This window comes from Camellia sinensis, chromosome 4 (genome assembly GCF_055761805.1).
Source record: "Camellia sinensis isolate YWXY chromosome 4, ASM5576180v1, whole genome shotgun sequence".
Lineage (NCBI taxonomy): Eukaryota > Viridiplantae > Streptophyta > Magnoliopsida > Ericales > Theaceae > Camellia > Camellia sinensis.
Window position 1 is genome coordinate 163,225,754 of NC_138964.1, and position 17,811 is coordinate 163,243,564.

Genomic DNA, 17,811 nt, shown 5'->3' on the forward strand with positions numbered 1-17,811 from the left:
TCACATCATTTTTTCTTTTCTTTTTTTTTTTTTTTTTACATTCTTAAAAAAAATAAAAAAATAATTTTTAACCTAACCCCTAAAATAGCACACAACTCACTCATGAAATTACGTGAGACATTTTCCTGAGCAAATTATCCTTGTAACTATTACATAACTGTTGATATTACATAACTGTCCAAGGTTTTTTTCCAAATTTTTTCCTTCCATCTACATTTAATATATATATATATATATATATATATTTAAAATTAGGATGGTGATAGAGAGCTTTAAAATTAAAATTCTATGAGCTTTAGTGATTTGGCCAAAAAAAAAAAAAAAAAAAAAGCCAAAACATCACCTCACCATTAGAGCTTTATTAGAACTATCAAATTAGAGCTCCCAAATATTATTATTAAAAATAATAGTTATAGCAGCCTTTTATTCAAAAAACAGATTGTTGTCCAAGTTCATGGGTTCACTGTGAGTTTCATTTCGATAATTTAAATAATTCATTTTATAAGACATTTTGTGTATCGTTAAAAAAAAAAAAATAGATCGATCCAATGATTATAACATATTTAATTTAGGAAAAATTACTTACATTTGGTAATTGCAAAAAATTATTATGTATATGTGGAAAAGTTTATGATTTTATTAATATTGATAAAGTTTACCACCAATTTGTAATTATTTTTCAATTTACACATTGCTTTGAAATTCCCTCTTCAATTTATTACGTTTATCCAAAATAAATAAATAAATGACAAATGTATTTTTTAAAATAGATCATCTATTTTTTTTTTTTTTGTGGCAAACATAATAAAATAAAGAAATTACAATTATCGAATAAATTTAATTTTTTTCATAAATAATATACATGACATATCCTGCACAATGAATTATTTAAATTATCAAAACATAACAAATAATAGCCCTCATAAGTCTAAACAACATTATCTAATCCAGATTTAAACTGAGAGAAATTCAATCCTTTATTTAAATTTCCTTTTTATGTACATGCATGGCGTGGCATATGTGCTTAACTTTCTAATATAATAAAATAAAATAAAAATAAAAACACCCCCACAAATATAGCAATTAATCTTATATTAGGGAAAATTATATAGGGATCTTTTAGAAAGTGGGTTATAATCCACTTTTCAGATTATAACCCATTTTTCTCTCTCACAAAAAGAGATAAATGTCGTTCACCTAACACAATAATCATTTATCATATTTTAGAATTATTATGTGATTGTATTTCTTTACCAATCATCATTTATCACATTTTTTTTTTATATTTCTTAATCACTTAATACAATATCCCACTTACCTACCCTCTCCTACGATTAGTTAGTCATGTCCATCGTCACCCCCACCACAACACTGACCAACGAAAACCACCAGTCCAAAAGTCAAATGTGGAACCTCTCTATTTTTTTGACAGAGAGAGAGAGGGCATCACTCACTAGTGATCTGCTATATATTTTTGGTTCTCATCTCTCTCTCTCTCTCTCTCTCTCCCCATATCTATCTAACTATCTTTTGCAGCGATGAGAAAACCTTGTTGTGATAAAAAAGATACAAACAAAGGAGCATGGTCGAAGCAAGAAGACCAGAAGCTCATTCATTACATCCACATCCATGGCGAGGGTAACTGGCGTTCGCTCCCAAAAGCTGCAGGTAATAACCTAATCCAAAAATAGAGAGATGCTTACCTTAATCTTATTCTTATTCTTATGATTTTTATTTTTTTTCTCCTTTTTGAAACCAGCATAGAGTACTATATATATAGAGTTAATCTTTCTTCACATCTTTTTTTTTTTTTTTTTAATTTATATATATATATATATTTTTTCTAAATAATAAATAAATTTGTTTTTGCAAATTGAACAGGTTTGCTTCGCTGTGGGAAAAGTTGTAGACTGAGATGGATAAACTATCTAAGGCCAGACATAAAACGAGGCAACTTTGGTGAAGATGAAGAAGACCTCATCATCAAGCTCCATGCTCTCTTAGGAAACCGGTAACCTAATCATCTATCATCGTCACATCACCCAATTTCAATGCAATTTTTATGCTACTTATTCTTTTTCTTCCCCGCATTTTAATACTTATCTTTACTTTTCTGTCTGTAGGTAGTCAGTACATACCTTGTAGGCTTTGGTTTGTTTTCGACAAATAAATTTTAGAGAAATTTTTTTAAAATTTTGTTTAGTTTAATAATTTTGAAAAAAAAAATTTCAAAATCACTTTTTATTTTCTACACATCAATCAATTATTCTTTTTCTCTCCTTTTTTTTTAATCATTTTTTTTTCTTATACACGTCTATTCAAGTACAATAAAATATCAAATCATCCTAAACTCCTACATTCCAATACTATTTTTAAAATATAAAACCAAACAAATTAAAAAAAATTCTAAACTCTTTCTCCAAAATTTTTTTATACCGAAGCAAACACATGTTTTGAATTTTATTCTTCCAATATTGATATAGACTGACGTACAATTTAAAATGAAAAGCACACGATTCACAACTAATGCGAGTGGTTTGACAACATATAAAGCTAATTTTTACAAGATATGATTTTTCCTTAATCAAGCTTAATTCTTGATACATATGGTTGGATACTTTGACAACTTTAAGTTGCAATCAATATCAATATTTAGAAGTAATTTGAAATTGGAGATGATTTCTCTCCAGCATGATCCAATTGCAGAAATATTCTTGGGTTCATTGGGTTTACTGCAGGGTCTATTTGGTGATCCAATCAGCTTTATAGGGCCACAAAAAAATTCATGTAAAAAATAAGATTGATCAAACCTCAACCACATGATCAGATCATAATTGTCTTATATATAGAATTAAACAAATATGATTTGGAAACTAAAAAAATATTTTTCTAAAACAAATATAATTCAATTATTTGACTATAGATGTTCAATTAATTTAATCTTTTTGCATAGATACTTTTCATGTAGACCCTACAAATCTATAGTGAATCTCAAAATGAACTCACTAAACCCAACAACATCTGTCTAGTTTTTTTTTTTTTTTTTTTTTTTTTTTTTTTTTTTTTTTTTATCAGCAAAGAAAATCTTTATTGATGAAAACATACAAGGTATGATAAATTACATCAATCTAACAACATCTGTCTAGTTAGATCATCAACTGAAGAGAAGAACAACCCTTTAACAAGTTTCATGTTGTGAGTGCAATTTGTTTAGATATAATTACATACATATATATATATATATATATATATATATTGATGAATGAAAATGATGATGTGGTTAACTAGGTGGTCTCTGATAGCTGGAAGATTGCCCGGACGGACTGACAATGAGGTGAAAAACTACTGGAATTCTCATATAAGGAAAAAGCTAATAAGCAAAGGTATTGATCCTCGTAAACATACCCTCAGGCACTCCATTAATGTTCACCATCATCCTCATCAACCACAACCTGTACCAAACTCAAACCCACATGACACAAGGGGTAGATTCTCTGATTCTGCAGCTTTTGTTGATCATGATATCAACAATGATCAAACATCTGATAAATTGCCTGATTTGAATCTTAATCTCAGTCTGTCCTTAGCTATGAACTGAATGAAGTTAAACCCCTACTAAATGTATATTAGTTACTGATCAATGATCTATATGTAAACTGTAAAAGATTTCTAGTTATTGCACTTAGAATTATAACTATAGATGTAATATAAAGGTCAGCTCCGTGCATGTGTCCCTGCGGAATATAAGATATACGCAACCTTACTCCTATTACTAGTAAGGCAGTTTTTGTGACTCAAATCCTCCAGCGCCACTCGGGACACTAACGGCAAGCCTTACAATTGGCATAAGTCGCTTTTTATGACTATGTTGTGTAATATAAGTTGATAATATTGGGACAAGTCGCTTTTTATGAATATGTTGTGTAATGTAAACTGATAATATTGGAACAAGTCGCTTTTTATGACTATGTTGTGTAATGTAAATTGATAATATTGTGACATTCTAAAATGAGGTTGTGATAATTAATGTTTGAATTTTATTTTTTTATTTTTTTCTTTCTACCGTGTTTTATTAGTTAATCTTAAGAAAATGCAGAAAATGTTTGAGACAATGCTAGGGCTTAACTGAGAAATGAATTACTGCTTAAGTCAGAGAATAAATTATTTTTAAATTTATAATTTTTTGAGATATGGTGATATATAAAGTTGATATAGAAATGTAAGGGCTGTATTTACGGGTTTTCCAAGTATATGTTAGGACCAAAATTTTAAATATTCGCTAATATGTATCAGGAATTTGAACTCACAATACTGATATTCATCCAAAGTATGACTCTAAATACCAAATAAGAATTCCAAATGAGTTATAAGTCTAGAATAGTAATGGCCATTTAGCTGACTGTTTCATGAGAGAATTACCTATTAATAGATGATTGTTACCAAAGCTAAAGCAGAAGAATGATTTTTTATTTTAATTTAAAAATCTTGAGATAATTTTAGATTTTCAATACCAATATTCACCAATATATCAATTAATATTGTCCGATATATATTTTTTTTTTTTTTGATCGGCAAAGAAAAAGTTTTATTGGTGAGATAATATTATCCGATATTGACTGATATCCTATCCCGTCAAGTTGGCATTAGATGCCAAAACAAAAAGATTATCAACAGTAGATGAATCCTAATTTTGGGAGCATATCAAAATCCAATCCAAGATTCCATTTTAGACTGAAATTTTTTTGTGTCATTACAAATCTTAGAGAAAAACACTTACAAGAAAACTATATATACCGAACAGTCAAATTTTCTTTACAAGTGAATTTCTAGCCCCATTGATTTCTTTTCTTTACTTTTGGGTAAGCACTTTCAGTTTTTTCTGTTGGTAGTTGTAGCAGCATGTGATTCAAGTGTCCACCTACCACCTGCTATCGAGAGAAAATCTTATGGCTGGGTTGGCAATTACGTTATTAGTATTTTTTTAGAATAAAATTGTTGCTAAATAAATTAATGCATTTGGTAATGCTAAAATAGATTTTTTTTTTTTTTAGAAAGTTAAGTGAGCCCTTAACTTTTTCTTCAATTGCTTATATTTTAGCCAAAAATAAATCAATTTTTTTGGTCGAAACCAGACGAAACTTGACCAAAGTAGGTCAAGGGTTTTAAGTAAGGATATTTACCAATAAATCTCATCTCACAAACAACTACTTTAATTAGTCTCAATTTTTTTTTTTTATTGATTTCACTACAAAAAATTAAGGTTTTAGAGATCAAAATTTAGAAACAAAATTATTTTTTAGGGATCAAATATTTTTGTTAAAAAAAGTGTCGTCATTATATTTCTAGTAACGAAAATTGGATATTAGTGATAAATTATTATCTTTTAGGGATCAAATTTTTTGTCTAAAAAAATAAACTATTTTGAGACCAAATTATTTTGCTCCTAAAAGTATATTTATTAGTGATATTTTCAAAATTTTAATGTTAAAAGCTTTATTTTTTATTTTTTGGAATGACTTTTTAGCGACTATTCTCACGACAATAGAAATTGGTCTCTAAATATCTTTTGCAACAAAATAAATATCTTTTAGAAACTAAAAAGTTTGATCTCTAAAACTCTTATATGTTGTAGTGTCTATTAAATTCTATTAGTGGAGAGTGTTTTTCCACGTGGTTCTATTTTTTTATTTTAGTAGTGTTTTGGCGGACAACTATACTCTTTTATTAATGTGACATGTATAATCTAATATTCCAATGTGGCATGTATTATGCGACACTCCAAAAAAATTAAAAATTTCTTAGTGTACTTTTTCGAAATGTGATAACGTGATGGTATGGTGTAACACTTCAAAATTTTTACTCCAAAAAAATTAAAAATTCGTTAGTGTACCTTTTTTAAATTTGACAATATGGCAGGTATGATATAACACTTCAAAAAAAAAAATTCTTAGTGTACTTTTCTCAAACACGACACGTGACACTCCAACGTGGCGAGTATGATGTGACATTTTAAAAAAAATTAAAAACTCTTTATAGTTCGTCTGAGAAGTGAGTTAACTTTTTGGCTATTTTAGTGTATTTGTTTGAGAATGACTTTTTGATTTTGTTGACTTTTTGACTTTTTGTGAAAGAAAGAATGTAATGATTATGGGTTGGATGTGATGTTTTGTCTTACTGAACTAAAAAACTTATTTTGTCTTTTTGTGGTTAAAATAGCCTCAAACCCAACCTAGCCCTTCTTCCCAAACAGAAGCTTAATGTACTTTTTACAAATGTGACACTCTAACGTAGCGCGTATAATGTAACACTAAAAAACTCTTTAGTGTACTTTTTCCAAATGTGACACTCTAATGTAGCAGACAAATGAGTCATTACACATCTAAAATAACTAAATAGATTATAAGAAAAAATATAAGACTATGAATTACAAGTTCAAAATATGGGACTTATTGGTCAATCTCCCTTTTAAGTATCGGCTATCACCCATTACAACATTCAAAAATTTTAGGAATTAATTTTTTTTGTTGAAAAAGTAAAAATTTTGCTGCAGAAAAACATTTGTTGATCAATTCCCGTTGTTACTAAAAAATTGTTCTAAAAAGTTAAAAAATAAAGACTTTTAGTAACAAAATTTTAAAAATGTCGCTAATACATGACAAAATAGTTTGGTGTCAAAAATTTTATATTTTTAGATAAAAATTTAATCTCAAAAGGATAATAATTCATCATTAAATGTTCAATTGCACTTCTGATACTGATATTCGTCAATATATTTAGCTGATATTATTTGATATTCGATCGTAGATATTGATATATATCTCAATACCTTTATTTAAAAAGAAATGACAAATTCATTTACAATGATTTGATAAGGAAGTTGGGTTTATATATTTAAGTGTATAACAAATCAAAAATCGACTAATTCTATATCATTGAGATTTTCCAAATATTTTGTAATTAAAACCATGAAGACACCTAGAGAGAGAGAGAGGATGGATAGTGGAAGAGGAGGGTGTGTAGGGAGGGAGCATATATAGCAGTGTATCTACCATTCAATAAGAGTTGGTAGTAGTTGTCACTAAAGTTTAGGTGGACTCATTTTGTCTAACAACATATATATTGGTTTCTGATGTCTTAAAGTTCTTCTGCTGCAATCAAATTTGCACTACTGTTCCCTTCAAAAGTCATTTTGACATCAGTTTTCCATAGGATGACTTTTACATATATGAATGAACTTATTAAAGACGCACAAAGCCAGTGGAGGAGACACATGATGTACTGATTATAATGATCGCACAGACTAACAGCCAAATTCATAGAAAAAGCTTTTCTTTTTTCATTTTTTTCTTTTTTTAAGGAGACCCAAAACCAAGTTTTATTTAGAGCTACTGCTACTGGACTATATATAAACCTACCAAAGCCCCAAAATCATGAAAATTAAAAGCAACAGTGAAGGGTGTTGGAGTCTTAACACACCCTACCCAAAACAGTCCTTAAATTAAAAAAACAAGTACTATACAGTTAAATTAAACCATAGAGAACTCTCCTACTACTACAATTAAATTAATTTGAACGCCTACGATTTGTGGGTTCCTTGTGGGCGTTGAAATAGACGGTGGCAACAGGCATACCCAAGTCAAGGTGATGAGAGAAAGCGCGGGTATTGAAGTTAGCCCTGGGCATGGGTTGCTTTACTTGTCCCTAAAAACCTACCTTTTGTTGGAAAAGTACTACGATGTACCGGTGTATCCCCACCGGTGGCAGCGGCCCCATATATGCCACCACTTCCTTCTCTGCATCCTCCTCCAAACCAAATATTCATTCATGTCAAGCTGAGTAACTGAGTAACTGAGTATTATATATTAACAACATTATATGCTTGCTTCAATAATCAAAATCCTACATAATGAATCTAAAATATTGCATTAATTTTCAACAATGCTTAATGGTACACAATCCGGGCACACCATATGATCAAATCATATAAGCATAATTATTTAATTAATTTTTTTATTTTATCTTATACACTGACTTAAAAATTAAACAAAATAACTCCTAAAAAAAATAGGCCTTCCAGTGGGTCTACAATACAAGTCCTGGATTGAACTGTTCATTTTCTCATTCTATGAATGGATGCACTACTACAAAAGTAGTTAAAGATCACACTTTGAGAAAAAAAAAGATCTCACTTTTATTGGAAGTGTGATAAAAAAAATTAGATTGATATTTTTATCACACTTAATTTGATTGAGTGTGATAATATTTATTTTTTATGTCACTTTTCAATTAAGTGTGATTATATATATATTTTTTAATCACACCTTCTAATTAAAGTGTGATTATATATACACTACTACTTTTTAATCACACTTTTTAAATAAGTGTGATTATAAATATATTTTTTAATCACACATTCTAATTAAAGTGTGATTATATATATTTTTTTTAATCACACTTTAATTAGAAAGTGTGATTATATATACACTACTACTTTTTAATCACACTTTTTAAATAAGTGTGATTATAAATATATTTTTTAATCACACATTCTAATTAAAGTGTGATTATATATATATTTTTTTAATCACACTTTAATTAGAAAGTGTGATTATATATACACTACTACTTTTTAATCACACTTTTTAAATAAGTGTGATTATATATACATTACTACTTTTTAATCACACTTTTTAATTGAGTGTGATTATATATATATATATATATATTTTAATCACACATTCTAATTAAAGTGTGATTATATATACATTACTACTTTTTAATCACACTATTTAAATGAGTGTGATTATATATATATATTTTTATCTAATTAAAGTGTGATTACATATACATTACTACTTTTTAATCACACTCCCTAAATAGGTGTGATTGTATAAAATATTCCAATTTGATTTTTATATAAAATATACAATTCCCAAATTTGCACCTCTGTTCTACACCCATGAATGACAGAGAACGACTCTTTCCATCCCCAACAAGGTTGAATTTCACAAACACACAGGTCTCTTCTCCTCACCACAACAAAATTGGGTTTTCACAGATTTACATTAACGACATACAGTAAATGCAAGCCGTACTATAAAAAGAGTTAAAGATCACACTTTGACAAATGAAAATATCTCACTTTTATTGAAAATGTGATAAAAAAAATTAGATTGATATTTTAATCACACTTGATTTGATTAAGTGTGATAATATTTATTTTTTATATCACTTTTTAATTAAGTGTGATTATATATATACTTTTTAATCACACCTTCTAATCAACATGTGATTGAAGATCCATAGGAAGAATTAAAAATATCTCACTTTTATTAAAAGTGTAACTAAAAAAATTAAAATAATTTTTTAATCACACTTAATTTAATGAGTGAGATAATATTTTTTTTATCACATATTTTAAATAAGTGTGATTATATATATTTATACAAAATCTAAATCCTAGCCTAACCTAATCACCCTAACCTTATATATATTATACAAGGTCTAAACCCTAACCTAACACTCCCTCTTACTCTATCTCTCACTCTCCTCACTCCTTATCTCTTTCGCCTCCTACATCGTAGCCTCTGGTGGCGCCATCGGCAACCACCACTGCCGCCGCCTTCACGATGGCGCCGCCTCCACCTCCTCACTCACCGCCCTCTCTCTCTTCTCCTATTCTCTTCACCTATCTTCACCAGTCGTCTACTTCGTCTTCTCCACTCTTGTCGTCAGTTCAAGCTTTGTCGGTTCGTCTCCATTGCCGTCGGGTAACAAGCATCGCCGTCGGCGCACAAGAGCACCACCGTCGCAACACCGTCGATCCCTTACCCCAAGTATCTCTCTCTCTCTCTCGCCCCCTCTCTCTCTCTCTCTCTCTCTCTCTGTCTCCCTCTCTGTATGTCTCGCTGACTGGGGATTTTAAGGTACACAAACTCAAATCGAGCATTCCCTCTCATTCCCCTTATCGAACTCCCTTATCATTTGTTTATGTCATGAAGCTTGGTGCCGATTGGGGCTTGTTGAACCTTGTTGATTATTATAATCTGTTTTTGCTAGTGTATATGATATTATATATATATATATATATATATATTGGTGTGCAACTAGGTCAATTTAGATTTATCTGGGTTCGATTTGCTTTGTACCTATGAATTATCTCTTTCCTTTCCTCTGCACTTTGAAATTAGCTTCCTTCATGAATGAGCTTTCTGTAGCTAATGGTCTTGATGATAACCTCTGGTTTTCTTGGTTTAATTTGATCTTCTGAACAACAATTAGGAAAAAAATATGAATTGACACTGAAACCTATTAGCAGTGGTATGACTTGCTAGTATAGAATTGTAAAACTAGAGTGCATAAAACAAGGCTTATTCATTATTCTTCATCAATTTTCAATGTCATAGGTTTCTCAGGCGCACATGCCTCCAATGTCATAGGTTTTTTAGTTAGAAGAGAGTTAGTTTTGACCTGTAAGAAGGACAAATTGAATAAACATGTTTTCTGCCACAAACCCAAATTTATATCCAATCAGTGATGACTTATGAAACATAGACATGAACTTGGGACATGAAACAACTAGGCAAGGACACACAGGCTGGGTGGATCCTAAAATCTACACTACATGGCAACAAGTTGGGGTGTGTATGTGTGTGCATGCTATAACAGCAGCCAAGTGTCTAAAATTATTAAAATTACTTTGAAACCATGAGGCAAGACTGCTTGTGGAGTATGCTAACTACTTGATGACACAAAATGGGTCAAATCAAACAATGGGGGTCAGACAGACTAAAATAGTAATCTGTCAATACAGTAAAAAGATTTTTTATTAACTTACCTTGTCCCAGTTCTCTTCAATTTCAATACCTCCACATTTTGAAAAGCTAATGGTACAAGTATTTAACACATCAAATGGAAGACCATTTATAATGTCGACTCTTACTTAGCTGTATAGTATGTTGGGAAAAAAAATGGAATAATGTGAAACTGTGACAGACAACAGAAACTTTGGAACATAATTTAGTGCTGGGATTGCCAATTAAAAGAGCACCATGTAAGCCAAGTAGTTGTTTAGTTTAAAATCTAACATCTGACTTGTCAGTAGAGTGGACATTTTCTATATTTAGTTGAACAATTTCCATAGTTTTTAAAAATTTCTCTGTTTCATTAAGTTCTAGATAATAAAAGATCTAACCTTTAAATCTTACTTTATTCTCTAGTCCAACCTTTGCCAAGCAACCAAACAACCCTTTCCTTTATATTCATATTTTTCAATTATGTTTTTCACCTTTTCCTTTATATTAATTAGATTACTATAGATGCCAACTATAACTTGAACACCCCTTCCAAAGAGGGTAGAAAAAAATACATTGTGAAACTTTTTGATTTTAAAAAATATTATTGATGCTTAGGTTTGATGTGTAACCTTCTGTATTATTTTAAGTTCCCTTTCCAAATACATGCTGAAAAGAAATTGTTTTTTTTAAATGGTTTTCTTGAATCTCCAAATTATAATTCTTTCTACTTATCAAGCTTATTTTTTCTTTTGACCTATCCAACATCCTTTCTACTTACAATGATACTTACACTGTTATTACCATTTATGGGGAACATTTGCAATAATTAATAGAAACTATCATTCTCAAATTTATGGCTAGAGCGTTCAATTATTAATAGTATATATTTTCACTTACATGAAAATATGCAAAAATATTAATATTTGGGAATGTCTTTATATAAAATCCAATTCAACAACATTTTCAGAATTGGTCATACTAGTTCATTACTTAAATATGTAAAACATACTTACACGACAATGTCGATTGATTTAGTTATCTTCACTCCTTAGAATGTATGTAATATTATTTTGAAAATTATATATGGAACTTTTTCTATCAAGTTATTGTCAAAATTCATTCAATGGTACAAACTACTTGGGCTTTAGTCATTTAAATAGGCTTTGTCTCTCTAAAACATTTCTCAACAACAAATAATGAGATATAGAATGAGTGCTGATACTTTAATCATTTAAATATGACACATTTTTCATAGTTAAAAGTGGTTGTAACAATAATACTAAAATCAAAACTTCACTCTTTTAAAATGCTTCTTCTTCTTCTTCTTCTTCTTCGTCTTTTTTTTTTTTTTTTTTTTTTGTGTAGTTTGGAATTATACGTGTTACCAATGGAATCCTATATGAAAATATCAAATACATGTATCTAGAAGGAGAGTGTATCAAAAAGTTGTACATTTTATGAAGAATATACAATCATTTCAAGCTTAACTAATGATAGTGATTCAATGCAGAGATTGACTTCTTGAAGTTCAAGCGTTGCAGCAGCAACAGTGACAATATTTGTTCCAACAAAAACAAACAGTGGACACTAAGAAAGCAATTTCTCTTCTCATCCAACATATGGAAAAGGTAAAGTTGGTGATGTGAATCATGACTTTACATTTTTAATCAAATCAATTATGTTTTAATTACCCACAATTTTTTTTTTTGCAATTAACATATGATTGTATTTTTTGTTGCACACGGCTTTCCTTATGTATACATCTAAAACTCAGTTCTTTCCCTATATAAGACTTTTAAAAAGTTGAATACTCAGTTGATTTAAACCTTACTACATGCTATATGAACATTTTGTTAGGGAAAATCGATGTGATTCCCCACAAGTAAATCAATCAATGGGAATAAAAACTAATGCGGAAAAATTAAATCAAAGGCAACACAAGAATTTTTACGTGGTTCCCTCAATGTGAGGTACGTCCACGGGATCGAAATCCGATTCCACTATCAACCAAATAAGTTCCAAACGATTACAAACGAGACACTAATGGTCTCACAAAATCACCCTTAGGTGAATTCCAAATAATCACAAATAAACAAAGAGGAAAGACCTCACCAAATAGATGAACCAAAATCTTCTGAACCAGAGTTGAAGAAGATTCAAAATAACGAACCAAATCAACACCGAAAACGAATCAACCGCTTCAAAGTAGAGCACCAAACCAATGCATCAACTCTTGATTGACCAAGTCAAAACCCAAAGCAACAATCAATACTAATTAAAAACCCAACAAGTTGAGTTATGCACTAAGCATTGCCGAAACAAAGTTGCTGCCGTACTTCTCATGAAAAACAATACACTCCAAAATTATATTGTGGATCTAGGGTTTATTATCAAATCCTAATTGTTATCAAATTGGATTGGGTCTCCTCAAATATAATATATAAAAATATATTATACCTAAATCAAGTTAAATTGAAACTCTTTTAATAAATCAATTGGGTCCCACACTCCAATAAGGAGGTATACCCAACAATTCTCCCCCTACCGACTTAGGTGGAGAGATCAACCATACCCGCCAAAGTTCGACACTTCAAATGTTTGTCCCTTGACAAAGTCTTTGTCAACATATCTGAAATATTATCATCTGTGTGAACCTTTTCGAGTTGTAACAATTTCGAATCTAACACATCACGAATCCAGTGGTATCTCACATCAATGTGTTTCGATCTTGAATGAAAAGTAGAATTTTTGCTCAAGTGAATAGCACTTTGACTATCACAATAAAGTACATACCTTTCTTGCTTCAAACCCAATTCTTGCAAAAATTTCTTCAACCATAACTCTTCTTTGCAAGCTTCTGTAATAGCAATAAATTCAGCTTCGGTAGTTGAGAGAGCAACACATTTTTGTAATTTAGATTGCCATGCCACAGCTCCCCCTGCAAAAGTCATCAAATACCCCGAAGTAGATTTCCTAGAATCAACATCACCGGCCATGTCAGAATCAGTGAACCCATCAAGCATCGGCTTACCATCTCCAAAACACAAACACACCTTCGAAGTCCCTCGAAGATACCTTAGAATCCATTTTACCGCTGCCCAATGTTCTTTACCCGGATTAGAGAGAAAACGACTCACCACACCAACAGCGTGAGCAATATCCGGCCTTGTACAAACCATGGCGTACATCAAAGAACCAACTGCTGAAGCATAAGGAACTTTCAACATCTCTTCTTTGTCTTTCTCACTTATAGGACATTGATTCGAACTAAGCTTGAAGTGACCCGCAAGTGGACAACCAACCGGCTTCGCTTTATCCATATTGAACCTCTCAATAACTTTCTCAATGTAGCTTTCTTGAGACAACCAAATCAGTCCCTCTTTGCGATCACGAACAATTTTCATACCAAGAATTTGCTTTGCCGGTCCCAAATCTTTCATAGCAAAAGACTTGCTCAACTCCAATTTCAACCTGTTTATCATGGTAGAATCTTGACCCACAATTAACATGTCATCAACATAAAGCAAAAGAATAATAAATTTACCATCCGAAAATTTTTTCACAAACACACAATGGTCCGAGGTGGTTTTAGAAAAACCATTATTCATCATGAAAGAGTCAAATTTTTTGTACCATTGCCGCGGGACTTGCTTGAGGCCATACAAACTTTTCTTCAATTTGCAAACAAATTTCTCTTTTCCTTTTTCCACAAATCCTTCCGGTTGCTCCATGTAAATTTCTTCTTCAAGATCACCATGCAGAAATGCGGTCTTCACATCAAGTTGCTCAACTTCAAGGTTCATACTTGCAGCCATGCCAAGTACAACCCGAATAGAAGACATCTTTACAACTGGCGAGAAAATTTCATCAAAATCAATACCTTTCTTTTGCCCAAAGCCTTTTACGACAAGACGTGCCTTGTACCTCAGATTCTTGCCATCATTCTTCAATTTGAAGACCCACTTATTTTTCAGAATTTTCCTCCCCTTAGGCAACTTCACTAAATCATAAGTCTGGTTTTCAAGCAAGGAATTCATCTCCTCTTCCATGGCCTTTTTCCAATCACCTTTCTTTGCATGCTCAATTGCTTCTTGGTAGCTCTCAGGCTCCCCTTGATCAGAAATCAACACAAATTCATTAGGAGGATACTTTCTTGAAGGTTGTCGGTCCCTTGTAGATTTCCTCAACTCAAGTTGTGGTGACGGTACTTGAGTTGGATGCTCTTCCTCAATTTCTGGCTCAACTTCATTAGGATTAGCATCATCCTCCACATCTTCAATAGGTGGCTGCACATCTCCCCCATTTTCATCATCAACTGAAGATGAAGGAGATAGGTCCATGTCAATGAGATCACTAGTTTTTGGCTCCGGTTGATCACCTTTGCCAAAGTCTTCAATTGTTTGGTCTTCAAGAAACACAACATCACGGCTTCGAATAACTTTCTTGTTGACCGGATCCCACAATCTATACCCAAATTCATCACGCCCATAGCCGAGAAAAATACATTGTCTTGACTTGCTATCAAGCTTGGACCTCTCATCTTTTGGAATGTGAACAAAAGCTCGGCAACCAAACACTTTCAAGTGCTCATAAGACACATCTTTTCCGGTCCAAACTCTTTCTGGAACATCACCATTCAAAGGATACGAAGGTGACAAGTTGATCACGTCAACCGCTGTCCTCAATGCCTCACCCCAAAAGGATCTTGGCAATTTAGCTTGTGAAAGCAAACACCTTGTTCTTTCCACAATTGTGCGGTTCATCCTCTCGGCAACGCCATTTTGTTGAGGAGTCTTCTTAACTGTCTTTTGGTGTCGAATACCTTGGCTGCGACAATACTCATCAAATGGCCCAATGTATTCACCACCATTGTCTGATCGGATGCACTTCAATTTCTGCCCTGTTTCTCTTTCAACCATGGCCTGAAAATGCTTAAATACTTCTAGAACTTGATCTTTAGTTTTTAGTAGAAAAGCCCAAACTTTCCTTGAATAATCATCAATGAAAGTAATAAAATAAAGTGCACCACTATGTGTTCTAACTTTTAAAGGACCACAAACATCCGAATGAATCAACTCCAAAACATTTTCTTTTCTAGAAGCAACATTTTTATGAAAAGAAACTCTATGTTGTTTACCCGCCAAACAATGAACACAAGTTTTAAGATGTGTACCTTTCAAACCGGGTAGAAGCTCTTTCTTGAACAATACTTGCAGCCCCTTTTCACTCATATGGCCAAGCCGCTTGTGCCATAATTCAGTAGAAGTATCTTCTTCAAGTGCATTGACAACACCTTTACAAATTTTTCCTTGCATCGAATAAAGTGTATGAGTCTTCTTACACTTAGCCACCACCAAGGAACCCTTTGTGAGCTTCCATATTCCATCACCAAATTTGTTGTTGAAGCCTTCATCATCTAGCTTCCCAGTAGAGATCAAATTGAGGCGAATGTCGGGAACATGCCTCACGTCTTTAAGCAATAACTTGCAGCCTAAATTTGTTTCCAAGCAAACATCACCCATGCCAATAATCTTGGACAAACCTTCATTACCCATTCGAACAGAACCATAATCTCCTGCAGTGTAGGTAGTGAAGAAATCAACTCGAGAAGTCACATGAAAAGAAGCACCAGAATCAATCACCCAATTGCTCTCTTGGCCCACAAAATTGATACAATCATCTTCACAAACGACCATGAGATCACCATTGGTAGTAACTGCTGCTGTGTCTTCTTGCTTCTTATCCACACTTTTATCACGCCTTTTCTCCTTATTCTTGAGCTTTCGGCATTCTCGCTTCATGTGTCCTTTCTCATGGCAATAATAACACTCAACGTCTTTCTTTGAAAAAGAACCATCTCTTGATTTGTCACGGCTTTGATCACGACCATGAGGAGTCTTACTCCTCCCTCTTGTTTTGCTTCGGCCTCTCACAACAAATGCTTCTGAATGAGAGGAACCCGCTGATTTTCTTCTGGTTTCTTCATTCAACAGGCTACTAGTGACTTGGCCCATTGTGACAACTCCATCGGGCGCTGAATTACTAACTGTCACAACCAAAGTCTCCCAACTTTCGGGCAAAGAACTAAGTAGCATCAAAGCCTGCAACTCATCATCAAAAATAATTTTCATAGAAGCAAGTTGATTAACAATACTCTTTATTTCATTCAAATGTTCAGGAATAGGGCTGCCCTCTTTATATTTTAAATTAACCAACTTACGAAACAAAAAAGCTTTATTTGTGGCTGATTTTCTATCATAAAGGCTCTCTAATTTTTTCCATAAATCATGTGCTGAAGTTTCAGTAGCAACATGATGAAACACACTGTCATCAATCCATTGACGGATAACACCAACGGCTTTTCGATTAAGCCTATTCCATTCATCATCTTTCATACCCTCGGGTTTGCCACTATCACCCTCAATGGGTCCATACAAATCTTTACAAAATAATAGGTCCTCCATTTTAGTTTTCCAAGTTACCCAATTGCTTCCATTGAAGCTAGACATACGACCCACATTCCCCTCCATTGATTTACACAAATAAATAAACTCAAATAAACCGTAAGCTCTGATACCAGATGTTAGGGAAAATCGATGTGATTCCCCACAAGTAAATCAATCAATGGGAATAAAAACTAATGCGGAAAAATTAAATCAAAGGCAACACAAGAATTTTTACGTGGTTCCCTCAATGTGAGGTACGTCCACGGGATCGAAATCCGATTCCACTATCAACCAAATAAGTTCCAAACGATTACAAACGAGACACTAATGGTCTCACAAAATCACCCTTAGGTGAATTCCAAATAATCACAAATAAACAAAGAGGAAAGACCTCACCAAATAGATGAACCAAAATCTTCTGAACCAGAGTTGAAGAAGATTCAAAATAACGAACCAAATCAACACCGAAAACGAATCAACCGCTTCAAAGTAGAGCACCAAACCAATGCATCAACTCTTGATTGACCAAGTCAAAACCCAAAGCAACAATCAATACTAATTAAAAACCC

General features: G+C 32.3%; 1 protein-coding gene and 1 pseudogene across 1 annotated transcript; one reads left to right on the plus strand and one right to left on the minus strand.

The window, feature by feature from the left end:
• The first annotated feature begins 1,362 nt into the window (after window positions 1-1,362).
• Window positions 1,363-4,009, plus strand: LOC114314330 (myb-related protein 308). The gene is made up of 3 exons (XM_028260808.2): window positions 1,363-1,668; window positions 1,882-2,011; window positions 3,289-4,009. Exons 1-3 carry the CDS (start codon window positions 1,539-1,541, stop codon window positions 3,596-3,598), a joined length of 570 nt encoding a protein of 189 aa, XP_028116609.2. The 5' UTR covers window positions 1,363-1,538; the 3' UTR covers window positions 3,599-4,009.
• Window positions 4,010-7,563: 3,554 nt separating this feature from the next.
• LOC145824184 (protein MOTHER of FT and TFL1-like) overlaps window positions 7,564-17,811 on the minus strand; it is a 38,468-nt pseudogene continuing 28,220 nt past the window's right edge.

Bases quoted from the DNA above. Each gene is read 5' to 3' on its own strand.
- LOC114314330 (XM_028260808.2), top strand. From the start codon at position 1,539: ATGAGAAAACCTTGTTGTGATAAAAAAGATACAAACAAAGGAGCATGG. The intron at 1,669-1,881 runs GTAATAACCTAA...CAAATTGAACAG, and splicing joins TTCGCTCCCAAAAGCTGCAG to GTTTGCTTCGCTGTGGGAAA. The intron at 2,012-3,288 runs GTAACCTAATCA...GTGGTTAACTAG, and splicing joins CATGCTCTCTTAGGAAACCG to GTGGTCTCTGATAGCTGGAA.